This window comes from Talpa europaea (assembly GCF_964194135.1).
Source record: "Talpa europaea genome assembly, chromosome: 9".
NCBI classification, from domain to species: Eukaryota; Metazoa; Chordata; class Mammalia; order Eulipotyphla; family Talpidae; genus Talpa; species Talpa europaea.
This window is the reverse complement of record NC_140076.1, coordinates 47,817,164-47,845,103: the sequence shown is the minus strand read 5'-3', so window position 1 is coordinate 47,845,103 and position 27,940 is coordinate 47,817,164. Positions and strand designations below refer to the sequence as shown.

The following is a 27,940-nucleotide window of genomic DNA, read 5'->3' as shown; positions in this document are numbered from 1 at the left end:
AGCTCATCAAATAAGATTGCTAGAGTTCAAAATGTGGGTTCCTATTATTCTTAGGTTATTCTTAAACCAAATATCTACCTATAGGTCACTTATTGTATTGTGGCCCTAACAATTACCAACATCACAGTAACCAAAATTAGTTTATATAGTGAAGTGTCTTATCTTCCAGGCTAAGCACTGCAGTTATGTAAATTACATGTAGTAAAACAATACTAAGTCTTTCACTATGGCTTTTTTTTCCAACTACCTACATTTCTTCCCTTACAACTGTCCTCAAGGACCCAAGAAACCTTTCCAGGTTTAAGCTGGCCAGTGTAGTTGTGTTCCACAAATGTTTATTAAGCATTTACAACAAGATAGGCATATAGAGATGTAGAAGCCATGGCTCCTATCTTCCTGAAGAGTTTTCCCAGATGAAAGGTCCTTCCTGCCAAGTCAGTAATTTTTGTCCTAGGGGAGAATCTGGTGTAGGCCGGAGGCTTGGGGGTGAAAGAACTCACCAGAGACAGGGTAGAGAACATAGCAGGTAGATTTATTGAAATACACTCCTAAGAGGAACTGCAGGCTAGACAGAAGAGGTCTGCTGCACTCACAATGCCTTTTTAAAGACTACGTGGGAAAAGAAAAAAAAAAAAATACAAAAGGGAAAATTTCTGATTAAAAAAAAGTTACACTTGAAGCCAGCCCCTTGAAAGGGGTTACTATCTAGGTCACATTCTTAGCTGATTCTCATTGTTTCAGTAGCCTATAATTTGATTTTATAATCTGCACACTACAATGTTATACAATTCATAAATATAAAATAAATATTTTTAAAGTAAAATACTCCAACCTAAATTCAGCTATTTTCCTGGGGGTGTGGGGGGTGGGGGTGAAGAAGCTCACAATATCCTTTGAAATTAGAGAATACCAAGCCTCCCCAGCAGCGCAGCGGTTGAGTGCTGGGCTGCGAAGCTGCCTGCAGCCTCTGCAGCGCAGGTTCAATCCCTGGCCACCGGGAAGGGTCCCACATGGCGCGACAGATCTCTCCTGCCTTGCCCGCTGCCCCCCTCAGCAGTGTATTTCGTCAGTCTGCCTGCTCTGCTCTCCCCTTTGAATCTGGTGAATTCTCTCACCCTCCCGTGCTTCTGACTGTAACTCAGTGCTTGTATAAATAAATAAATCTTAAAAAAAAAAAAAGAAATTAGAGAATACCACAGGGTATCTATCATAAAAATTACAATAAGAATCACTGCTTGAAAGGAACGCAAAGAATGAAAAGAAAGCTGCCAAGTCATAGGATAAAGGTCCAAAAGCCATCATCTGGTCAGGAATGCTCTAACAGTTTTCAAAACAAAATTTTTAAGTCACGGGAAAAAAAAAAAATGGGTGAGGTACTGTTAAGGGCCATCAATGACAGAAATTAAAAAGTCCTGTTTGCTCAAGTTAACATCAAAACAGTCTACCACACATCTAAAAGCCAAGACTTTTCTTGGTTGCCCTCTTCTGAGCTCTTAAAAGCTCTGAATGTCATGATAAGGCTTAGGAGCCTATGCCATAGTACTGAGATCTCCAGGTATAAATCAGATTGAGGATTTCAATCTAGGATTTCTCTAGGATTTCTCAGGTTCTCACATCTAAACAGGATAAAAGTGCAATAATGTTTACAAAAGAAAGAAGATAAAAAGCAAACTTTTTCTGTGGTACTAGACATCAAATACCAGTTTCTCATGGGGTGGGGTGGGGAGGTTTTAAGTTAATGACCAGAATAGGGTACAACAAAGCGTAGGGGGGTTGATAATGTTCTGCTTCTTGGTAATGATTACACAGGTGTGTTCACATTGTTAAAATTCACTGAACTGTACTGTACACTGATGACAACTTGCTCTATTATATTTTAATCATATTCACTTTTTTTAAGGGGAGGAAGGTACTTCTCCCTCAGGAAATAAAATATATTACTGTAAAAACAACATTAAACATTTACATTTAATGGAGATGTTCAGATTAAGAATTACAAGTTTGGATAGGGAGTAAAACGTTAACATAAATATTACAAAGCTTGAGGACTGTCAAAAGATAAATCTTACATACACACCTTTTTCAGGAGAAAAAAATCTTGGCACTCCCTCTATAATACAGCCAAGTCAAATAAAGCATTCTATTTTTTTAAATGAAATACATAATTCTGCTTTCTAATGGGGAAGTTCATACAACCTGCAGGATCTTTTTTCCTTAAACTGTGACAAATATAAATTAATAGTAAGAGGGTAAATAAGTGCCAGGACAATTATACAACTTCTATTTCCTGAGCCACTTTAGTGCTGTTTAACGAAGTCAACAGATCCTTTATGAATTCCAGTAGAGATAAAGATATAAAATTATTCTAGTCCCTTTAAATCTCACCCCAATTCAAGGTAGAAGGAAATTTCATCACATCATATTCTTTATCACAATTCTTTGTGTGATCCCCAGCCCAGAACACAGCTGTTTTCAAATAATTAGTTTCACAAAGTTACCCTGTTTTTCATACCTAGCATTAATAAAATCACACCAATCTGTAAACAGAAAACATTAAAGTCATTATTTAATAGAGCCTTGAAGCCATCAGCATTAAAATGTAAATATAAACATCTTTTTAAAAATTGTTTTAAAATCTTGAATAACTGTTTCATAAAGAAAAAAACACTGTTGTAAACATCAAAAATTTTTAGTATTAAAAATGCTTTTTTTTCCTTGACACAAATGCCCTCAACTAGTGCTCACCTAAAATATCTTAATTATGGAGTTTCAGTCAATGTACCACACTGCAGTGCGTTACTTAAGTTAAAGGTGATGTGATTCTGTAATGTTTTAGAACTGCCAATGTGCACTTTTCATTAAATATTTTAGAGACATATAACGTCAAGTTGTATATTACTATTTAATAAAGGAAACAACTAGGTATAGATCCTAAATTATTCACCTTATTTATTTCTCTAGTTCCATAATGCCCACCAAAGTGTTCTTTGTGTCGCTCCTAGTACTGTACTCCTCTTAAGTAATTTCATACATTGTACAAGAAAGGAGAAACTGCTTCATTTAATCCTACTAAATTTTGGAGTACAGAAGAATATTTCAAATTTGGGCTGATAAGAAAAAGGAATTATAAACATTTTTTTGTACAGAATGAGCTTTATTATCATCAATTTATAAAGTACCCTTGAAAATCAGGAAGAAAAACATCACAATAAAAAGAAAACCAGGGCAAAAGATACTAAACATGCAAGAATCATCTAAAATATTACTAACACTTTTCAAAGTTTGGGATAAAAACAAACAATACAAAATATAAACATTTAAAATGTGAAGATGAAACAACAAAACAATGCCAAAATAAAGGATTATTTAATGAAGAATTGAGACAATTATCAATTTGGAGGAAAACATTCAGAATCTCACTTTATATCAATATGACATAAGGTAAAAATTTACTTTATTTAAATTTCACTTACACAAATTTTAAGTTACAGAATTAAATCAGTATTATTTATTACATTTCTGGAGAAATTTACTAAGATCAGAAGGCCAAAATTAGATCAAAATATTTGATTATGTTACTTATTTACCTTAGAATTTCATGAAAAGATTACATCTATAAAGCATAAGGTAATGTTTCACCTCAGTTGTAATCTAACAAATAAAGTGATATGATTTCTACCCTATTAATTTTTTTTAATTTAATGTTGAGCTATCGAGCAATAGTCACTCTAAAAGATATGAATGTAAGTTGATCCTTTTGATAGATACGTTCTAAGAGGTTCTAAAATATACCTAAAAATCATTTCTGGCAATATATCAGAATTATGAACAGGAATCTCCTATATAAATGTTCTTTACACTGTTATTTAAATATGCAAAAAAGTCACAATAAGAGAATGATAATGCCTCTACGCATGGAATATCATACAACCATTTGTAATGATGGTTGTGAAGACTCACTGTGAGGAAACTACCAAAATGTTAGTATGATTGTATTTTAAATCCTCGCCCAGTTATTAAAATTATTAAAATACACATACCCTTTATCTCTATGTCAAACATTATCTAACCATCACTCTGCCAGTGAAGGAAGCAAAAGGTTTTTAACTAACATAGTAAAAGAGACTGGAAAGGCAAGCAAAGCAATAAAGAAAATTCATTACAAAATAAAACATTTCTCATCTCAGCACACTCAGCTGTGCTAAGGACGGAGACTTGATACCAGGGTTCCAAACTATAGAAGTAAATCATATGGACAGGTAATTTACTAATTCTAATTATCTGCTTTGAAAACGACTTCATCAACAAATATGTTCATCTTTAGAAAATTAGTTGTCTGTTACTGACATCAAATTAAATGTATTAACAACTTATTTAGGAGGTAATTCCTTAAAATAATAATAAATAAAAACAATGAAATAAAAAAGGAAAATCCATACTCAACAGCATTACTTTTATTTGGTATCATTAGATGAGTTATTTAAGTGAACTTTCAGAAAAATTAAACTTAATCATTAACAAAGTTTTAAAATATTAATTCGTAACAATCTTGTCAAAAGACACCAACCTAATACTTCCTTAAACATAGTACATGGAGTGAAAATTTATGATTAAGGCCATCATTTGTGACATATGATCAGGTACTATATCGCTCTACGATATTAACTCAGAAATTAATTATTACAGGACTAGCTGTCTCTATACAATGGCATTAAAACACTATTCTTCTATAGTTCCATCTAATTTTGAAAAGCTCTCTGCATTTTCCCTTGAAATAAGATGACTATCCGTAATCAATGTGCCTAACTATAATGGCCAACCCACAGATTATAATTTGTGGGTTAAAATCTCAAGTAACCAACAAAGCTGAGGTTGAAAAATTTTAAGTTATTTACTTCTGAATATAATCAGGAGTTATAGTTATATAATCACAGTTCCTGAATAAAAGCCATAAGTTCCTTGTATCTGATTACAGTAATTTTGCAGTTTCAGATACCTGTTATTTCAAGTGGCTGTGATCACCAGTACTCAAAAAATTTTCACTGAATTCATGACTTTCAATTATAAATATACTGAATAATTTCATAATCTCAGGTTATTCAATTCAATTATCCAAGAAAACAAAAATCACCTACACAAATGAGAAAACACTGAAAAGAAAAAAGCAGATAAAGGTATGATGGGTAGTTCAAATAAAACTCCAACATCCATACTTACTTGGTTTAAAAGTCTAGATTTTGGACGCTGGGAATTATTTACTAATACTGTTTTTTAAAGTATAATTACTAGGGTTATCAGTATTAACTACAAAAATTGGCACCACAGTGTATACAACCTCTTCAAAACACCACTTTAAAAATCAGTCTTCCAGCGAATATTCTTGTGGTTAAATCCAGACTGACTTTCAAATGAAATTAGAAAGATCTTTCTGATCACCTGCAATATACTTTTATTAATATTTCTGATCAAGTAATTTACTGTACTTTCTTTTGGACACTGCTTGAAAAAGAGGTAAATAAAATTTACATTCTTAATATAATTAATATGTAAACATAAGCATTACAATATAGCTTTTTCAGACTGAAGAAGAGATTATATGGAAACTGAGTCAGACCTTAAGAAAAAAGCCAAGTTAAGATGTCAGTAATATTGTTTTTAATTTCCTATGATCTCTGAATGAGTGCATGAATGAGCTCTCACAGTTCACTTCTATGCCAGTAATAACTGAGCAAAAAGAAAAAAAATTTCTTGGTTATTTCAATTTTACTCAAGCAAACTCAAATAATGTAATATAACATTTTTCCTCTTCCTTGGATCTTCTGTGTATTTCTACCCAGTACTTCAGGTAATTTAGTGTCTAGAAAAGAATGATAATTCCCAAGACCCACCACAGCTCAGAAAACATTTTAAAAGGAACATACATTACTGCAAGGATCAGATATATATATGAACTACCAAAGGCCCAATTATCAAGCAAACCTTAGTAGATCTTTACAGAATTGTGACCTTAGAATTCATTGTCATTTTCACAATTTCCTACTTTTAAAACAAAATGTATTCGACAAATGTTATTTAACTAAGGAGGTCTTTTCCTTAGCAAAGAATTTACAAACTTCCATCAAATAAAAACCTCAGTTGCTGACTATTTATGAAATGTAATTACTAAGCAATTTGGAGAATGGATTGAAAACTATCTAAAAAAAATCTTCGACAAGAAAAGAACTGATTCAAATAGTGATTCCAAATGTGTTCGACTCCTTACCCACCAATCATCATGAGCCTGCCTCCTCTTGGTTCAAATCTTCTGCCATCCTTTTCTCCGCAACTTCTCCAATTCCATTTCACTATTTCAACTTATACATATACACTCCCCTTCTCCTTTTTCTTTTTCCCACATAACACCTCTCAATATTCAACTTTTATTCCTCCTTGAACTATTACAATAGAAAACCACATTGCCAAAGAAAAGGAGGAACTTTTTAATTAACAGTTTGATAAATTAGCACTTGCAGGGTTGGGGGTGAAAACACACACAACACACACAAAAAAAACTATAGACACACGTACTGTTGTTTAGCACTTTCAAGATGATTATACGAGCTTCTGTTTGTATTAACTACTCCAGGTGAGGTCACTAAAATTGCAAGGTCAGAAATATTTAACTGAATTGATGAACTTTTAAAACTTCCAGAAAACGCCTGTACATATATGTCGGGCACAGTAAAGAACACATAATATAAAGTATAAACACATGAATATAATGGTACATACAACAAATATTAAGAAACATAAAACCCAAATGATAAAATATTTAAATTCTACTTAAGATGGGCATTATTCTGTGCATAGTTGCCAGCATACTTCATTTCTAGCCTAAAAAATGCTTATCACTCGAGATGTTTTCACAAAACCACACCACAAAAAAAAAATCTGCGGAAAAGGAAAAAAAAAAGGGTTTTTTTAAAAGCACTGAAAAGTTAACTGGGAACAATGTCTACTAGTTGCAACATTATGCTTTTTAAAACAACACCCACTTTCTCCTTTTCGTTAAAAAAAAAAACAAAACTAATACATAGCAAATATCTGGGACACATGGCTACCGCTAAAAGCGAACAGAGAAATAGAAGACAGAAGAAAGCAACTTGAAAGAGCGAGAAGAGTTTTACTATACTTTGCTGTATTGGGTAGAGGCAAATAACACATCTGGAGTTTAAAAATTAATGGATTACCTAGTTATCTAAATAGCTTCATAATTAGTCCCCCCAACCCCACTACGACTACTGAATAAATCCAAAGATTGCTCTGAGATACGGAAATATCTACACACTCATAGAGAGAGTAACTTCACTTTTGATAAGACACTGGAGGGTTTAAGAAAAATTAATTGATGCCTCACTTATCTAAGGAAAAACAACTCGAACTTCGATACCAAAGTTTATGAGAACGTTTGCTTTTAACGTAAAACATTCATTTTGTTACTGTAAATGGGACCTAAAACCATCCCTACACATCCAAAACAGCAACCTCAGTAACAAATCAGTCATCAGCCTCTCATCAACAATTATGAGTCAACAGGCACGTACAAAAAGATTAATAAAAGACTTTATTCTGACATCAGGTATTGCCAGACACCTAAGGCATCCCGCCAAATACTACCCAAAAGTAATGATAAGCACGGAAAGTTAGAATGAGGAGGAAGTTATCGCTGACTAAATAAATGGGAGTCGAGGATGCCCACAGAGAGGAAACGGAAGGCGGTTCTGGGCGTCTGAGAGAGGGCAGCGGAGAAAAGTACCGCAGCAGAAACAGGCGGCAGAATGGTTAACAGATCTGGAATTCTTTAGAAAAAGGAAACAAGAAAAGCTGACAGGAACGTCTGAAAGTAGGAGAAACGGTATCCCATGGAATCGTCACGTCTGCACGAGCGCGGCTCCGGCATTCCAGCGGGCGGGACCGGGATGGAACTAGGACTAGGCGGGGGTGAGGGCGCCCGGGTGAGGGGCGCGGACGCTACTGCAGGTGGCGGGGCGCCCGCAGGGGGGTGGGGAGGAGGAGCGAGTCGCCTCAATGGGGTCAATGTCTACCTTCGGAACTCCAGGGAGCCGACACGGCACGTCTCCCGGCAGCAAGAGGCACTCGGCCCCGGCCCCTCCCTAACAACTTGCCTTATAGAAAGAGTTGCGGGTCCCAAGCCCCCGGAACCCAGGGCTCCGCCATCCAGGACAACTGCTCTGCCAACAAGGTCCCGCGAGAATCGGGAGATCTCGCGATACAAACCCACTACCATCTCGCGAGTTTCCTCTACAGCCAACATGGCGGCCCAGAAATTTCAGTATTTCGGAACTTTAGTAGAAGTGTTTCATGAATGAGATGGAGAACGTGTACAAGAGAAAAGGCTGGAAGTCTTTCCGCCTTACACTTCTCGCCCCATCACCCTCGCTGAAAAGAAAAACAATAAACTGTAAAATCTCGGAAGAGCACGACGAAGCGACAGAGACTGCATCCCTCTGCCTCCCTGCCTGTCACGTGGAAGCAGCTCCCCGGCGTGCCCGTCACGTGGGCGCGACTGCGCGAGCGCGCGCCCGTCGCCCTCCCCGAATCCTCCCCGCCCCCCTTTCGCCCGCGCACACGTGCGCGCGCACCCCCGCCCCACGTGGGGGCTTAGCCGTCGCTGCCGTCGCCGCCACCTCCTCCTGCCCACCCCCTCCCAGCGTTGGGTTCCAAATCCGGGTCCCAGAGCCGACCGTCCCCCGGTTCTCGCCACCATTCTCCCCCCCCCCGCCGCGTGTGGCCCCCAACACGTGCCCCGAGAGCCTGCTCACCTTTCGCGCGGGGCCGGGCGCCGCGGGTCGCTCGGGGAGGCGCCGCCGCCGTGGCCGCTCTCCGCCCCCGCCACGGCACTTGCTCGGGTGGCCGCCGCCGCAGGAAGCTCGACAGCGGCGCCTCGGCGCTTCCAGGTGGGTCCCCGCCTCCCGCTCCTGCCACTTCCCGCAGCACCAGCGGCTCCTTCCGGTCCCCTCCTTTCTCCTCCTGGTCGGGACGGGCGGGCGGCGGCGGCTGCAGACGCGCTCACTACACCGCCTGCTGGTAACCGCGGCCGGTGCAGCGCTGCGGGGCTGGGGGCCGCCGCCCGCCGCCCCCGGGGGCCGCCGCCGCCCCTCGGCGAGAGTCGATCTTCTGTGGGCTGCACCCAGTCCATCCCCTGCGGGACGCTAACCTGGCCCTACGGGTGGAGGGAGGAAGGAGTCTCCTTGGCCCCGCTGTTGGAAATCCGCTTCATCTGTCCGTTGTGGCCTCTTGAGAGATTTGCAGACCTTAGCTCCCTTGGCAGTGTCGTCTCGGGCTAGGATAGCATCTGCATATGTGCATCATGTGTTCCTGTGCCTTCCTCATCTCTAACCGCACGGCCCCCTCGCCCAGCCCGCGGGCTTTCCGGCTGTTCTGCAGCACGCAGGCTCGATCCACTTCAGGACTCTGCGCTTGTTGTTCCCTCTGGCCAGAAACCTTCCCCCAGATTTCCTTTAACTCGTGGCTGTTCAATGCATATTTCAGCTTCCTTCAAAGGTAGTATCTGAGACTTCTCAGACCACTCTATCCGAAATAACACATTTGCACCACCTGTTACACTACCTTTTTCTCCAGGCCTTCCCCCCCCCCCCCCCCCCCCCCGTCTTCCTGCCACTAAGAATGTCAGAGCTTTGAAAGCAGGGATGTTGTAACTTTTCCTCATTAGTGTATCCCTAGACCTATATCTGCCACAAATCACTGTTTAATAAACACTCAAGACACATCGACGACCTATATGGAGCAAGCAGAAAAGTAGATCCAGCACCCATTAATGGAAATAAGCACATCCTTTGGGTTGATAATTACGTTCACAACCTCACCTTTTACCAGCTGTAGGGAAGCTGTGCAAAATCTTTCCTAGCTGTAATATCAAGGATGTTCCAAAATATAAAATCCAGTGATAGAAGCCATTAACTAGAACACTTCTGCAATTGTTAAGTACTACTTCATTGCCTTTGTTTTACTTGTCTTTGGAACTTTTTTTTCCAGGCAAGTGGATATATGTAACTTTTATTTTGTTAATAAAAGTTATAAATGGTTTGAATGACATTTCCTGCTGTTTTCATTGAGAGCTCAACTCAAAACAACATGTGCTTCAAGACCAAGGTTGACAGGTATATTTTTATATTACGTGTATTTCAGTCAGTCTGCCTTTAAGAACAATCTCTTTTGAAATTAATTGGTGGCAGGCCTTAAAATAGAGACTTCAAAATAAAACAAGCTTTCTCTACCTTGCTCCATATGCTTATAGAACTACATTCTATTTATAATAACCATAACAACCCTCTCTTCCCAAGTCCTATGTGCCAGGCAATATTATATATATTATATGCATTATAAATATATAATGACTTATTCTATTTTAGATTTTCAACAGTCGTGAGATACATATTGTTTGCGGTGTGCACTGAAATCTACTCCCCTAGCAACCAGGAATGCTGCCCACAGCCAGCCTTAAGCTATGGTAGAAAAACAAATATAACTAAGTAAATTTGAATGTCTAATTGGCTTTATTAGATTCATGAATCATGCAACATCTAATCTGTCAAGCAGATCCTCTGGGTTGCACAATATGGAAGGCTTTTATAGAAAGGGAGAACAAGGAAGTCATCACTAAGAAGTGAAAGTTTATTGGAGAAAAGCATTCAGGTCACTACCACTTCACAGTTGACTGAACTATAGATTCCATTGGCTGGGTTTGTTGCTAATCTAAAAATAAATCCTCCTACTGGCATAGTGAAATAGTTGCACTTCTGTTTGAGAATGCAAGATACCTCTCTTCCTGTGGGTCTCTTACTGAGTTTCTTCCTGTTTGGGGCTGCTTACAGGTGAGGGAGAACATGAGAGCTCCCTCTACAGGCCTTTCCCACTCCAATTTTAGTTGCGGTTTTCTTTATTAAAGTTAACTGCTGTCATTGTGCAATGTCACACCCCTTCCCATGGAGGCCACATCCAATTACTGATCAACTCAGAGATAAAAATGGTCCAACCCTCTCACCTCTACTTGGGGCAATTCTGATGGCGTATCCCATCTCCAGAACAACCTGCGTTAGCTTAGAATTTCATTAAAACTGTATTATAGGGGCCTCCCTGGTGGCACAAAGGGTTAAACACAACCTATGAAGCTATCTGCAGCCACTGCAGCATGAGTTCGATCCCCAGCCAGGGAGCAACCCACATGGCACAGCAGACCTCTCCTGACTTGCCCACTGCTCCCCTCAGCAGTGTATTTCATTCAGCTGCCTATTCTGTTCCCCACTCTTATCTCTGATGAATCCTCTTGCCCCCCACACCCATTTCTGGCCTGTACCCCAGTTCTTGTACGCATAAATAAATCTTAAAAAAATAAAACTGTATTATAGCTCAACTATTCCCTCTGCCCAAGTCTTATTTCCCTCCCTCTCACTAGTGATGATCCCAGGAACATTCTCTAATAAATCTTCACACTAATATAAGTCGGGTTCCAAAGGAATCCAACATGTGAAACATGTCCTGTTGAGAAAAGTGGCAGAGTGACTTGCCCAAATGTGAAATTCATCTCTCTATAGATATAAATACTGTGGGAAATAATTTTTATAAAGTTAGTATTTGACAAGCAGAGCAAAACATTCTCAGCTGATGGAACTGCATGAATGGGAATGTACGAGGGAAACTATATGGCAGCCCCAAATGGCTGGTCTGTAGGGTCATGGAGCAGGCATTAAAGGAGTGCAGGAGACAGCAGTGTATTTCAGTAGATCTGTCTGTTCTGCTCCCCACTCTCTCTGGTGAATCCTCTCACCACTACCCCCCACCCACGCACCTCTGGCCTACACCCCAGTTCTTATATGCATAAATACATCCTTTTAAAAAAAGGAGGGAGGTCCCCGGTGGCGCAGCGGTTGAGCGCTGGGTTGCGAAGCTGCCCGCGGCCTCTGCGGCGCCGGTTCGATCCCCGGCTGCTCCCCTGCCACCGGAGGAGGGTCCCACATGGTGCGCAGACCTCTCCTGCCGCCTGCTGCTCCCCTCAGCAGTGTACTTCGGTCCTTCTGCCTGCTCTGCTCCCCGCTCTGGCTCTGGTGAATTCTCTCACCCTCCCGTGCTTCTGACTGTACCCAGTGCAGTATAAACAAAACAAACAAACAAACAAATAAATAAATAAAACATGCCTCTATAAATAAAAAAATAAAAAAAGGAGGGAGGGGGAAAGGACCAGCACATTGATTGTGAAGAAGGTAGTCAGAAAGAAGACTCTGAGCCTGGGAATAAATCTTGGCCAAATAAAAAGGGATTAGAGCCCCCTTAGATCTTCATGTATGTAGTAGAGGAGAAAAGGAACTTCTTTGCTCTTGGCAAAAGCAACCACTGCCAACCTCCCTGATGAAAATCATTCCTTATGTTAGATTACTATATGACCTTTGTTATTTCATCTAGGATCATAGAATACTAAAGATGAAGGAGACTTCAAGATCTTCTAATTCAGGGGCTTGTACAGTATTTTCTGAAGCATTGATGTTCCTTTTTCAAGCAGCTTTATGCCAGAATCAAATATTTAACCCAAATAAAAGGACCTGGGAAAGGGCAACCATTGACATCTCCCTTAGCCCCTTACTAGGTAAGACTCTGCCACAGAAAGTGCTCTGAAAACTACTGATGTCATTCATTTATTCATAGTGCTGGAGAGAGAGTAGTGCATTCTAGGGAGGGAGGCTGACATCCAACAAATAATCACAGATACTTTACGTAAATTCAAACTGATATGTACCATGAATGAAAACTGCATGTCACTATGAGAATATGTCCGTATGTGCCAAAATGTGTGTTCTAAGGTCTTTAGACAGAAGGAAAAAGGAAGCATTCCTGAGGAAGAAACATTTAGGCTGGCGCATTTGGGAGTGAGTAGGGCAGAGTATAGAGGAAACACTCCAAAGTGAGATTTGATACAAGGGATGTACTTAATAAAAGTGTAGGACAAACTTACCACTACTAGGAAGCCACTGTTTTTTCTATGGAATATATAAAATCTGATATGAAACAATGTATCCTAATTTTTTCCATCAGATATTTCCTGTATCAAATATTCTTCAAAAATTCCAAGAGATGGGCCTCCCCGGTGGCGCAGCGGTTGAGCGCTGGGTTGCGAAGCTGCCCGTGGCCTCTGCGGCGCCGGTTCGATCCCCGGCTGCTCCCCGGCCACTGGAGGAGGGTCCCACATGGCGCGCAGACCTCTCCTGCCGCCCGCTGCTCCCCTCAGCAGTGTACTTCGGTCCTTCTGCCTGCTCTGCTCCCCGCTCTGGCTCTGGTGAATTCTCTCACCCTCCCACGCTTCTGACTATATCCAGTGCATGTATAAACAAAAACAAACAAACAAATAAATAAATAAACAAAACATGCCTCTATTAAAAAAAAGAAAATCCCAAGGGATGGTTATATAATTTAATCATTTTTCTATTTGGGGCATTCAGGCTGTCCAAGTTCCTACTATTGTAAATTACTGGACTAATGAATACATTTGTTTCTAAATATGTATCCAGATATTTTGGGGGCTGAATCTGTAAAATTTTGATAGCTGATTAAATTTGTGGGTAAATTCAAATCTAGAATTCGAGGGAGATGGAGGTATCACTGATGACTATAGTTAAAAAGTACAAGTAAAGTAGAAGCAAGGAATGAGGGAAAAGTTATAGTTTGGTTAGTTTTGCTGAGTTTGAAGTAACTTGTACATACAAATGAAACAGCCCAGGAGTCTGCTGAATAAGTATGTTTGGGATGCAGGTTCCAGGTCTGAGCTAGAATTTCAGATTTGTGAGTCTTCAACACACAAGTAGTAACTGAACTGGGTTTATATTAGATTGCCCAGGAAGAACATATAAAATGAAAAGAGCTGGAAATGAAGAACAAAACCCTGAAAAACAAGGCAAAAAAAAAAAAGTGACAACTAGAGAGGATAAATGACCTAGAAAAGCAAAAGAAAAACTAGGTTAGGATGGTACCTACAAACTATGGTGGAGGAAATTTAAAAAAGGTAGTCATCAACATCAATTAGACAAATTCACCAGACATCTCTTCTATGTCCTGCTCTAAGAGAGAAATTCTTTTGGTGGGGAAGATGTACATCACCAAAAAAACCTATATGACATTTTTTTAAATTGTATTTTGCTTATTTCTAAAATCACATTGTTTACAAAAAAGTATAATTAATCAACATGGGATTATTAAGGCAAAAGAAAATAGAAGAAAAATAATGCACAAAACTACTTGTTCTGAAGTCCTGAACACTTTCTTTCAGCTTTCTGAAGATAATGTAGTAAGGAAAAAACAAGATGAGTTATGTGACTGTCTCCAAATACATGGGATAATAAAGAACCAATTGCTCTCTGGAGACATTATTATTGCCAGTACTAACATCAAAGTTAAGTTTTTCCCATTCTCTCAAAACAAGATTCTGTAATATAATCAACAGCATCCTTATAGTAAATCCAACCATTTTATGGGATTCTTCATCACATCCCTCAATCTAGGCTGGAGGTAAATTCTGCTAACTTGAGAAAGATGAACAACATAGCCTAGGTTAAAAAAAAAAACTTAGTCTGATTTTATTCTAAGAAAGATTTGGTAATATTTAAAAGAATGAATTACACATTTTGAGAGGCCTTCATTCACGAGCCTCCATTTAGTTGATACAGTCCATACATTTGTCACCCAGATCCCAGCTGACTCCAGGAGCACCAAGCTAGTATGGGTTTTGACATTTATATCACAGATCCAGAATCACTTTCCTTTCATCTTCCACAGTGCATTTACAGGGTGATGAGTATTTTTTTAACAGTCCCTGAAAAAAGGAATGCTAAAATTAGAAAATCACCATTTGTAATTGGTAATGAAATAACTGATTCAGGTAGTAATCATTCAATAAAACTATTAGTTGAAAACTTAGTAACTTTACAATGAAAGGATTAAGTAAGCTCTTACTATCTATACCTATTGATCATTTCTTTTATCTGTAAAAGTGGAACAACCAGATACTGTGTGACCCTCTTCTGCTTCCTTCACCAGACTGATCAAACTTGGCAAACTGATACATTGGCATCTACCAGTGAACTTCACTTCCTGGTATTTATACCTTCACTTCCTGGTATTTATACCTTCACATAGTTTCTTACTAATGAAAACGACACTGTGCCAATTCAGTCCTAACTCTTTAGAAGCCTGCATTTTCTTTCACCCTCTTGGAATCCAGCTACCATGCAGTAAGGAAGATCAGACTATCCTTTGGGAGAGAGAAGCCACATGGAGAGGCCTTGGAGAATGAGATCATACGGAGAGAGGCCTTCATGTAAATACAGTACTTCAGTCAACAGCACCAAGGAACCAGTTAAATTAGAGGACTTACCGGACATTCCAGCATAGCCTACTTGCCAGCTCAGTGCAGCCTCATGAATGACTCCAAACAGCACACAGAGGAGAAGGAATCCACAGATTATTTTTTAATTATGCATGTTTTAAGCCAGTAAATTATAAAGTGCTTTTTTTATACCACAAATGCACTAGTCTTCGGGCCTCTCCTGGTGGTGCAGCAGTTGAGCGCTGGGCTGCGACGCTGCCAGCAGCCTCTGCAGCGCCGGTTCGATCCCCAGGTGCTGGCGAGGGTCCTCATGGCGCGCAGATCTCTCCTGCTGCCCACTGCGCCCCTCAGCAGTGTATTTCGTCAGTATGCCTGCTCTGTTCCCCGCTCTGGCTCTGGTGAATTCTCTCACCCTCCCATGCTTCTGACTGTACCCAGTGCTTGTATAAATAAATAAATAAATCTTAAAAAAAAAAAATGTATATATATATATAAAAAACAAAAAACAAATGCATTAGTTTTCAACCTGAGTAGCATGTATCTTCACTGTTTTTTTATTCATGAGCAGCCTCACAGATGCCCACAACCTGTAGCAGCCCACATGGGTGAGGGACAGAGAACTGAAGGAACTTAAACCCAAAGGGGTTTTCTGATAAATTTACACCTGAATAATTGCTATCATTATTATGCCTCCATAATTTTGCTACATGAACACAATGTAGATAGGAATTATTGAAGTCAGTATCCATTCAACCGCTAATAGGGGAATGGACTGGTACCCTTGACTTCCTTCACTAGTGATAAGTGAAAAGCAGTACAATAACATGCATCTGGTAGGGCATATCTGCAACCAAAATTAAGAGCTATACTGTGTATTTACTATGTATTTCTATCTTTAAAAGCATTTAGTTTCTAAACACAGGAAGGCAAGCACCTCCCTGGTGGCTCAGGGGTTAATGTCTCAGCGCTACCAGCCACTGAGGTCAAAGTTGGATCCCCAACTCACATGACACAGCAGACCTCTCCTGTCTAGGCCACTGCTCCCCTCAGCAGTATATTTTGGTAGATTCTGCTCCTTATTCTGTCTGGTGAATCCTCTCACTACTGCACCTCTGGCCTACACCCCAGTTTCTATGCATAAATAAAAATAATGAATCTTTAAAATAAAAAAAAAGAATGACAGGCAATAGATTCTCATTTGTATGAGGAATCTGAGGCCAGAGTACTTGTCAAGGTTGCACAGCAATTAAGTGGCAGAGCCAGTATTCAAACACAGCAGGTTCTCAAATAAAGCATTTCCTTTAGTGATCAGAAAGAAAGGACACCTGCAGTTTCCAAGAATTTATTGTCAGAAGGACTCTGTACAAGCATTAAAAGTAGGACCTATTTCTCCCTCTGTTGATCCACCATATAACTTGTTTTAGCCAATAAAATATTGCAGATAGGGCACAAGCAGACTTGAAAATATATCACTCCTCTACCATGACCAAGAGAATGTGCCTGTGGTTGGCCTGCTGTAGGACAGAAAAAACTGCCAATTTGCTCGTCATCTCAGTGAAATTATTCTAGATCATCCAACCCAAGACAAATGAATGAGCCCAATCAAGGTCAAATTTCTTTTCAAATTGTTGAGTTTTAGGTGACAGACATGCCAATATATATATATATTCAGCAGTTAGAAACCTGGGGCTATTTCTAGAATAGACATAAAGGTAATGAAATATAATCAACAAAGATTTAAGATTCAACACCCAGACTGAGAGGTAAAAAAGAAGAGAGAGCAAATAGATAAGCAGGGGTAAACTGATAAAATGCAGCAGCATGAAAGTTTAAGAGTAATTTTAGGATATAGTCACTGAAAAGCAGTCATTGGGGTTTCTAATTGGAAATTTACTTGATTTCTGAGAGAAGCAGAAGTTTCAGAGTCAAACACATTTGGGTTTGAATTCTGACACTTCATAGTTGTATATACTTGTAAACATGTTTAGCCTCATGTATGACATTGACTAAGAATTCAACCTGAGAGGTGACAGTATTAGTTTTGAATAATAGTTCTTTTTTTTTCTCTTACAGGATTCATTTATCATCTAATTCCCTAACCCACAATTCTTCACCTTCCATTGAGTTATGGGAGTTGCTTCAAAACACATGAAATAGCTTCTGATATAATTACCCACATGTAATATTCCCTAAAAATTTCAGCAGAATCCCCTAAAAAGTTCATTCTCTCGCATTACAGTAGGTATCACACTCAAAAAATCTAACATTAACACAATAACATTTATACCCATGATCAAATTCCCTAATTGCCCCAATATTGGTCCTTATAAATTTTTCCTTTAATCCAGGTAACTTTAGCTGTCATGCTCTTACTCTTCATCAGCCTTTTTGTCTCTTATAATACTAATTATTTTAAATCTCTAGGATAGCTGTTTTGTACAATGTGCCTTTTAAAAAAAATTATCTTGGTTTCCCCTCCCCTGCATAATTAGAGTCAGATTAAACATTTTGGGCAGGATTCTTATGTAATATACATTTTGAACAGGAGAACAAAAATGAGAGGTTACATCATTAAGTGCCCAATTATACTAATTATATATAATATACATATAATTATCATAATCCTCTGATCAAGTATGACAGACTTGCAGATTCTCAGACCACTCTTCAAGAAAGTACTTACCACACAGCTGAAAGGAGTGTGCTGGGATGATAGGATCTAGCTGGTAGTTCTTCCAGGCTCAAGGTAATCACTAGGTAATCTTCCAAGGTAATCTTCCAGGTAATCACTAGTCAGTGACAAAACGGGCCTATTTCTGCCCAGTGCAGGACTCATCTCTCTATGGAATAATCTTAGTTCTGGAGCTCCCCAAAAGGCTGGGAGAGTCTTTGTCAGGTCAGCATTAGGGTGTGATATCGCCTCTGTTCAACCCTTCTTCCCACCTTCAGATATCGTTCCCCAACCAATGATTTGTACTTATAATCCCATCTCTGCATATGCTTTCTAGAAAACCCAACCTGCAAAATTCTTAACAGAGGAAGAAAACTGGAGATCAGAGAATTTTACAGTATAGCTGAAAGGTGGTATTTAGGCAAACTGACTCCAAGGTCCAAAAAAAGCTCACACCATTGTTATAGACCAATGTACTCTTAAATAAATAGGCTTTCGCTCTCCTTTGACACAATTTTCCTATTTTGTAGCTTAAGTATTTCCAAGAAAATCATCTTCAGAAAAACCATTTCTTTTATCCCACATCATAAGCTTAGGTGTCAACACACAAGCTAATATTTAGCTGAGAAACTATGGAACTGCGATCCCTTCACTTAGTATATAGTGTTATGTATTTTGATGATCATAATGTAAGTTCTTAAAGGCTAGACTATTTTTATATTCTCTATCCCAATAATGCATTAATGAATGTGACTATATAATCTGTTTCAAAGAAATTCATAAAAGACTGTATCATGGTGAATAAGAGCATTTCAACATTGATGAGTTGAAAATCCTGTATCTCTCACTTACTTGCTGTATGACTTTGGGCAAGCCACTTGACCTCTGTCAGAGAGTTGTAATAAATATGAGTAAAGCACTTTAGTAGACTGGCTAATACATAAGGATTCAGTTAATGGTAATAAACACTACTAAAAACAAATCTGTTTTGAATAACTCCTAGATGCCAGGCATTATACTAAACTCTCATTAAATCCTTCAAGAGGATCACAGTATAATGATAAGGAAAAAGAATGCTAAACACTAAATATATTTTTTTTAATTCTAATCTTAAGTGGGTGATTATACACTCATCATTTCATTAAACATCAAAACATCAATACTCATCAAAACAGCAACACTACACCAAATGACTTTTTATTTTGCACACTTCTGACTAAGAAACAACATACATTAGTAACATATTTTAGGACTCTTACCTTTTAATATCTGTCAAATATATTCAACACCCAAGTTATACATTTTAAAATCATTTATTGAACTAATTTTAACAACACTGTTTTAGTTAGTGGCAGCTGCCCCAAACCAAAACAAAGTCACAATCATCATGAATGCTTTTCAACACCCTTAAAGTAATTTTGTTTTTGTACTTGGAATATAGTACTTTTGACATCACATAATCAAGCAAAGAGCAGTGCATTTCATTAAAAAATCATTTGCAAGTGGCTTCAGCCTTATCAACGATTTCAATGACACATTCCCTATTTCATGCTCTCAAAATAAAAAGTGCCCTATAACTAACTTTTTTTTTTTACTAACATTAGTGAATACTACCCAGGGTTACAGGAATAGAAGTTTAACATTTTACAGTATAAGGGGCAATAAGTTATTGATATCTGCTGACACAAATTCCACTCAAACTAAATACATCCTCAGTACATTCAAAAAGACATTTTGTAAATATTAATATGCTATTTTATATGTTGCAGTGCAAAAGAAGTGACAACCTAATGTTTCCTGAGCTTTAGGAAATTAACATTTTTTTCTATGACTCTCATTTAAAATAGGCTTTTTATTATATGAAGCCATGTCAAAACTATACAATTAAATTAGATTTCTGAAGAAATGAAAAGATTGACCAGTTATGGTAGTTTAGAGTAATGAAAGTTTCAAAGTGAAAGTATTTACAACACTACCAATGACAGCAGGGATTTGCATGTAATATAAAGATCAAAGACAACCTACTGATTACCAAATGATCACAATTACCCCTTCCCTTTCAAAAATATTACACTGAAAGATTTATGGTAAGTTATTTGTCATTAAATATTAACAACCTGTAGTATATTATACATTTTAACACATTCTTCCATAATGCCCAGTAAGAAGAAATAAAGATAAAGTTTAAAAATCAAGGAAATAAACATGCTTTTAGGAATGTCTTTGCATGTGTATATGGCATGGGAAATGGAAATTATTTCTCATTAGAACTCTATAGCCTCAAAATTACAAAGACCGGGTTTCTACTTCAATTTTTTCTTCTGCTTGTAATATGTCAGGGTCAACATGAACAACTGGAGGTCGCAGGATAACTTCGGGCCCTCCACCATATATAGACTGGAGAAAATTCCATGTTTCTTCAGAAATTTGACCAGAATCTGCTCCTAAAATCAAGTATAGAAAGAGTAATATTTACAAATCTACTTTTCCCTATTGAAAAAGCTTTCGTAATGTACCCCCCAACATAAATACTAGGGGAATAACAGATCTTGGAGACATGAACCTTCAGTCTACCAGTTCATATTGTTATAAACTGTATAGTCCATTTTTAAAAGTCATTGATCCTTTTTCCTAGCTCCTATCAACAGCCTTAAAACCTTTCCTTAGATAAAAATTTTAAACTGGCATATTTCCACTATTTGCACTGGTTCATGTATGAATTACATGATAGAGCTGGATATAAAAAAGGTAGCATTGGGCCTCCCTAGTTGCCTATGGATTAAGTCTCAGTGCTGTCACCACTACAGGCTGAGTTTGATCCCCAGACAGGGAGTTAATCCACATGGCGCAGCAGACCTCCACTGTCTCACACACAGCTCCCCTCAGCAGTGTATTTCAATCAATCCACCTTTTCTGCTCCCCACTTTGTCTCTGGTGAATCCTCTCACTCTCTGCACCTCTGGCCTGCACCCCAGATCTTCTATACACACACACACACACACACAAAAGATGGCATAGCTTGCTAGTGATAATATTGTTAACAATGACAAGTCACTAACAATAAAGGCTTAAACAGTAGTCAAACTTACCTTGTCTAAGCATCACACTGCCACATTTAGTAACTGCAATTTTAGTGTTGTCAATAGGGCCTGGAGGATCTAAATCAAAGGTAAAACAAATTATCAAAATGCATACTTTTCAAGAAAATGTATGAAAGAATTATATATTTCTGTATCTGAAATAACTGAGCGATATAGTTACAGTTAAATTGATTATTTTTCAGCCCATTATCATAGCAATTCATTACTGTCTTTCTCTGAATGTATAATCCTTTTTAGGTTTTATTTTTCCCAAAAAAGAACCAGGAAAGAAGATGAGAGGATCTCTTGCTATCACCCAAAGTCTACCAGAAAGGATTTCTTAAATACCCATTTGGGGATTACAGGTTAAAACATACCTTCAATGCTATTAAAAAAACAAGGCCTTTGTAATTTAAAGAGAAATTATGTAATTCTCAATTTGACCACAATATTCTTAACCTTTGTTTACCTTTTTAAATATAAAGGTTTCTAACTATGCATACTATATTGTAGACTGCATTGCAACCTTTTTCACATTTCAAGATCATCTTTTTGAGTTATTAAGTAATATCATATAGGTTATTTTTAAATTTTACATAGTATCTCATTATAATGGATAAACCATAATTTAACCAATCTGATTAGCTAATTTTTTAAAATTTTTCAGTATGGAGATTACAAACTAATTTTATTCAGTTCCTTTATTCTTGCTGCAAATCTGCTACAATTCATGAACTAAGTATGAAAAATTAAAAAGAACCAGAATATAAACCAAAACAAAAGATCCCTAAGGGCAGGGATCTTTCTGCATTGTTTCCTTGAGTTTAATCCCAAGTGCACACAGATATTAAAAAAAATTCACCAAATAAACTAACAAAATATCCACAAAGAATTTCATTTTTCAGTTAACCACTTACCTCCATCTTTACCCTTCACAAAACTTTCCCATTCTCTAAACCACTGCATACTTATGCAATAAAAAGTAGCTGGAGAGTCCTCCTCTTGGAATGCTCTATTGAGCTACAAGGGAGAAGGGAAAAATCAGGCACACAGTAGCTATAACTTACTTTGTAGCAGATAATACAAGCATTCTATTTCAGCATATGATAAGGCCAATTCTCATGTACACAGAATATGATGTGCAATGATACATTATCTTAGTCCTATGATGTATGGTCACACCTATCAATAGACAATTCTAGGTTACTTTTCAAAATTTTAAACATGGAGGAAAACAAAATGGGCAGATGTACACAAAAGGGGCATAAAATACATCTTAAGTGAAGATGTTACATCAAGGTAAAGTCTTCAAAATAACAAATATGCTACAGATTTATTAAAAATCAGATGTCTAGCTCCTATTTAAACATAAAATATCCACTGTCTACGCCTTACTTCTATTCACTTAAGACATTGATGGATGTGATAAGATTACAAACAAAATGCTGCAAAAAATTATAAGCACAATACTATAATGAATAATCTTATACATATTATTTCACAGACAACATACATTTATGTTTAGAATAAATTCTCAAAATGGGCCTCGCTGGTGGTGCAAAGGGTTAAGCACACACTGTGAAGCTACCCACAGCCACTGCAGCATGAGTTTGATCCCGGCCAGCCAGGGAGCTATCCACATGGCGCAGCAGACCTCTCCTGACTCTCCCGCTACTCCCCTCAGCAGTGTATTTCAGTCAGTTGCTTGTTCTGTTCCCCACTCTGTCTCTGGTGAATCCTCTCACCACCCGCCTGTACCTCTGGCCTGTATCCCAGTTCTTGTAGACATAAATAAATAAATCTTTTTTAAAAAATTCTCAAAAATGAAGGGATAGTCCTTCCACTAGTCCTAAGGTCTCAAATTAGGCCAATTCTACAAGACACAGAAATCTTCATAGGAGTGACTTGATAGTTAAGAATGGGCTCAATCCAGTGTCAGTTTTTGTCATCTAAATAACCAGGCTACCTTGGTTCCCGCACATGGAAGTTTGGTTATTCATTTTTCTTGTCAATAAATTTTTTTGCTTAACCAGTCTCGCTTCTACTGCTTTCAACTAAAAAAAGAACCAAACTGATAGAAAAACTGGTATAGAAAAAGAAGTGAAGGCAACATGAAAGGTATCTAGAATTTATCTAATTATAATAGTATGAAAAGGCAATGACTTTCCTAAAAATAGTTCATGATATGCAAGTAAATGCCCACAGAGACAACCAAGTTCAGAGTATGTTTATCTAGTAATGTAGTAATCAAATCTAATTTAAACTCTGCCACTGTCCTCAAAGATCCTCCTACTAGCCCAGAAATATCTCTATGATATGGCCAAATGATTTGACTTCATATTCAAACATCATCTTCTTATTGTCTACTTCTGGTGACACCTAGCTCCTCTTTGTTATTTCTATGACCAAGTAGATCCATTCCTGTCTCTCAAAAGCTTTTACAGTGACTATCCCTTCTTGTTGCAGATATCTATCTCCCTTACCTCCAAGTGTGTTGAAATGTCACCTTTTCAAAGAGGCCTATCCTGCTTAAATCTGCCCCTGACTCCTTTCCTTGCTACGGTACTCCTGATGCCTCTTATCCTGGAGTTTGGAAACTGACATTGATATAGCATTAGCAGCTAATCCTCAGATTTCCATCTAATTGACCCAATAATGTCACTAACAGCCAAAGGGTACAGTCAAGAATCACATGTTGCATGTAACTTATTCCCTTGAATCTGGCAGTTACTCAGTTTTTCCATGACTTGCACAACTTAGACAATTTTGAAATATATAGGCCAGTGGTTTTATAAAATGCTTCCCAATTTTGGTTTGTCTGAATTTCAGGTTTATACACTTTATGTACCAAACAAGAGATGCTTTGTTTTTCTCATTGTATCTTATCCTACATGTGATTTTGATTTGTTCCATTTCTCCTGTTATTCAAATGAGTAAGTTTGAGGTGCCAGGCCTCTCTGCTTAAAATAGTCTTTTCTCTTTGTAATTAAGTATTTTATGGAGAGGAATTTCCATTCCTTGTCAACCTTTCACCTTATACACTTAATTACGTCTATATGGAAGTAACATCAATTTGTCTAGTGGGTTTTGTTACTATAATTTATTCTGACACTTAAAATGTCCCAAATTTGGCAAGTAGGAGTCCCTTCCAGCTAGTGTCTATGCTTCTGATATGTCCTTATCACTCTTCAAGAACTTCTTTAATTTCTGGAAAAGTAGTTAAGTTTCAGGTTGATCTTACAATTTTCCTGCCCTGGGTCTAGAAGCAGCCTTTTCTCTAAGGAGAGCTGGTTCCTTTTACTGGAGAAATATGTTTAGAATTTAGAATTAGATTATATGCTCAATCCTTCTGGAGTATTCACTGCTTCCCAGAGTAAGGAAATTAATAGATCACTTGTTTCTAAACACACACACATATTTATACCTATGTATGCATGTATGCGTGTGCGTGTGTGTATATCACCAATATATAGATTCAGTAGGAATATCAATATTTCATTCCTTTCAGGTGACTAAATTCTACTAGGATCGTCTACTGGGAATTTGGATCATAAAGAAATATAGTGACAGCAGCACTTTGAAGAGACCTAGATAAGTGGAACTATACTAGTCTTGCCCATAAAACCTAGTTATTCTGCTCTTTTTAAGGATTGTGACCAGATTCTCTGTTGCTTACAATAAAAGGAAACTGGGCATATTTATGAGCCCAGATAGTCCACCCAGAACAATATTATATCTTACAAAGGGATGGAAGTAGAGAATGTAGTCTTGGTAGATGCTTTCAAAAAAAAATTAATTTAAGGAAACCTATAATTTACCATTAGCAATAAGCTTTCTTGCCCATGCCAATCCATAAAACAAAATTTATCATCAATCCATAAAAACAAAAATCCATAAAAGGAGAACTCAACAGAATTGTTGTGCCTCATCTGAGATCTTTCACTATTATGCAACCAGAACAATTAAAATCAATTCTATGAAAAAGTTTCAACATAATGTAGTTCTGCTAGTTGTTAGTTCTTTATCCTAGATCATATTTAAAGTTCAAAAGTATGATTTTTTTTACCCGAATAAAAATTTCCAATTCAGTTTTTCTTCTTCTTTCAACTTTCTCTGCCTCAATTTGACATGTGTGACAAATGTACAGATGGTTAACAGCTGGTCCTCCTCCATACCTAAAGCATGAAGAATTCAACAACTGTGATAATTCTGAAGAAGGTTCTAGGAAATTTGTCTTCAGCTTTTAGTCAATGGCTACTTCCCTAGTAAAGAATAAATTCTCACAGGAAAATTCTCAGTCATACTTAAACTAATTGAATAATCAAATATTCATAAAGACTTGATTTTATGTTTATCAGGATTAACGATTTTATCAGTTTATTGCCTAACCTGTTTAATCTATTTCAACATTCTCTACATACTCTTCTAAGCTATTTCTGCTACAAAATACGTTAAAAGTACTTTTCAAATATTAGGATACAACAAATTAATCTAAATTATATACAGTCACAGTGTTAATCAGTTTTAATCAATAAATTTTACCCTGATTGCTCAAGTAAAAAGTCATGGAATGAAATATTTTCAATATCTAACTTAAGAAAAATATAATAAGGAAATTATATACAAAACATTCTAAAATTTAAAACTTTAAAATTGAAGAGCTAAATATCACAGCATACTTAACAGATGAGAACATAGAAAATAATAATTTATAGGCTAGGGCTACCCTTGCTAAAAGTAGAATTTGTCTTCCAACTCAAACTTCAGAAGGAATGAAGAAAAAGGACAGTCTTTATCAACAATATATAGCAAAAGGAACATATATGAAATAATCCAATCTTCTTTTATCCAGTTTCACAAGCTGATCTTCACAATACCATAATTATCTGATTTATAAAAACAAACCTGCTATATAGGTTATCCCAAATATTCTGAGGCAGCATCAAAACCAAGTCTTCAATATAACTAGCTTTCCGCGGAGGAACACCTAAAAAAGTTTATAGACAGTTTTGTGTCACTGTTTAACTCCTTTATTTTACTTTCAAAAGTTAAACTCATTTTTAAACCGATTAACCACTGGCATTTTTCAATCACTATTCTTGAAATCCCTCTCAAAAAGGTTAAATATTAAGTGTACGTATTTTTGATGATTATGTTCCTCAGGATGAATGCATTTCTTGAAGAGAAAAATCAGCTAACCAAGATTTTCAAGTATTTCCTTATGTAAATATTTAGTAAGTTTTGACTGTGTTGAAAGAAATTAAAGAAAAATAAGAGATAATCTTCTCCTTATGGAGCTCATGAAGTGGGAGAAGAAATAAAGCATTTATATAAGTAACTACATTAAAAGGGAGGTACAGATTAATTATGAAAGATTTATGAGAAGATTCAGAACAGGAACAGCCTAATATTAGTAGCTTAAGTGAGAGAAAAATTCACATACAGAAATATTCTCAGTGTTTATGTCCTAAATCCAATACAGAAAATTCCTACTATCTCTTGTGATTTTACTACAAAAATAATTGACAATATTGAGTCTTCAACCATAAAGTTAATAAAGGTGTCACACTAAGGTGTTTATTGTGGTAACAAACAATGTTAGTCAATCAGAAGACATAAATTATATTTAGCAAATTTAAGTATATGAGTTTTTTAATTATATGTATATTCTCATACTTAGGAAAAGAACTATTCGCTTAGACAAAAGGGATAAAAACCACAAATACATCTGGTAGCTGAATGTTTTTTTCCCTGTTGAGAAAAATGATGTAAATAGAGGGCTATTTATGTATGTTTCTATTATGAAATTAGAGCTTTGAGAAGAGAAACAGTGGTATAATCTAAGGTATTGACTCTAGTCCATAAGTTCGATTAATGGTATTCTATAGTGATAAAGACATTCTGTATATTGACTATATATATATATATATTGAATGTATAAGGCAAAGGGCTTGAAATAGGCACTCAATATCTATCTGTTCTATGAAGATGCTATAGAATGCCTATTAAAAAAAAAATAGCCAATTTTGGAAACTGTATTGGATGGAACACATTCAAGTTGGACTGCAGGAAATGGGAAGGAAGTAAGTAGAATAGGAAATTTGTTGGCTTTTTCCTAATCTGTAAAGATATAATCATAGCCCTACTACTGCTTTCCATTAAGCAAACTCTTACCTCCATGAATACAGAGAAAATCATTATTTGAAATAGGACCAGGTTCAGCAAAGGTCTTAAATTTATTTAGCCACTGACGAGAAATATAAAACTGAAGGAGACTTGGTTCCATAATGTTCAACAAATTTGATATCCTTCGCCTCTCTTTTTGTGCCTCTTCACTGCTCTTCCTGTTAAGAACAATGATTCATTAAATTTTATATGCATTTTATACACTAGACTAGTAAGTGGATTTTTCCTCTTCCACATTAAACATAACATGTGTATCAACACTGTGACTCTTAATTAGGTCTTAGGAATCATTCAAGACAAATATACTTTGCATCATCCCTCAGGTAAATTATATATCCCTGGGGATGATACTGTATCTTAACTACTGGTATTCACATAACTACTGGTACACAATAGGGACAGATTTAAATAATCTGTTTTCTTGTTTCTTCATAGCTAGCAGATAAATCTTTTATAAAATACTGAAATTTTCTTCTAATAATACTTTTTTCATTACTTGTTTTAGAGACATTTTGGTATCTATTTTCTGCCATCAGTGTCTATTTTTTTTTTAAAGATTTATTTATTTATACATACAAGAGCTAGGGTGCAGGCCAGAAATGCGGGGTCAGA

At 37.2% G+C, this 27,940-nt stretch overlaps 1 protein-coding gene across 6 annotated transcripts in view; it reads right to left on the bottom strand.

Moving 5' to 3' along the window:
* Positions 1–20,348: 20,348 nt before the first annotated feature.
* The window catches only part of USP33 (ubiquitin specific peptidase 33), a gene marked incomplete at its 3' end in the record, with an annotated part of 33,171 nt that continues 25,579 nt past the window's right edge, over positions 20,349–27,940 (bottom strand). For 2 of the 6 annotated variants that reach the window (XM_084241905.1, XM_084241906.1), the window contains exons 18-23: positions 27,317–27,486; positions 26,048–26,129; positions 25,209–25,317; positions 22,060–22,162; positions 21,152–21,220; positions 20,349–20,506 (exon numbers count right to left, since the gene is read on the bottom strand). In XM_084241905.1, coding sequence (XP_084098031.1) covers positions 20,349–20,506; positions 21,152–21,220; positions 22,060–22,162; positions 25,209–25,317; positions 26,048–26,129; positions 27,317–27,486 — 691 coding nt within the window. Of the gene's footprint in view, positions 20,507–21,151; positions 21,221–22,059; positions 22,163–25,199; positions 25,318–26,047; positions 26,130–27,316; positions 27,487–27,940 lie in introns of all 6 variants that reach the window. The other 4 variants (XM_084241908.1, XM_084241909.1, XM_084241904.1 and 1 more) reach the window with 3 other exon arrangements.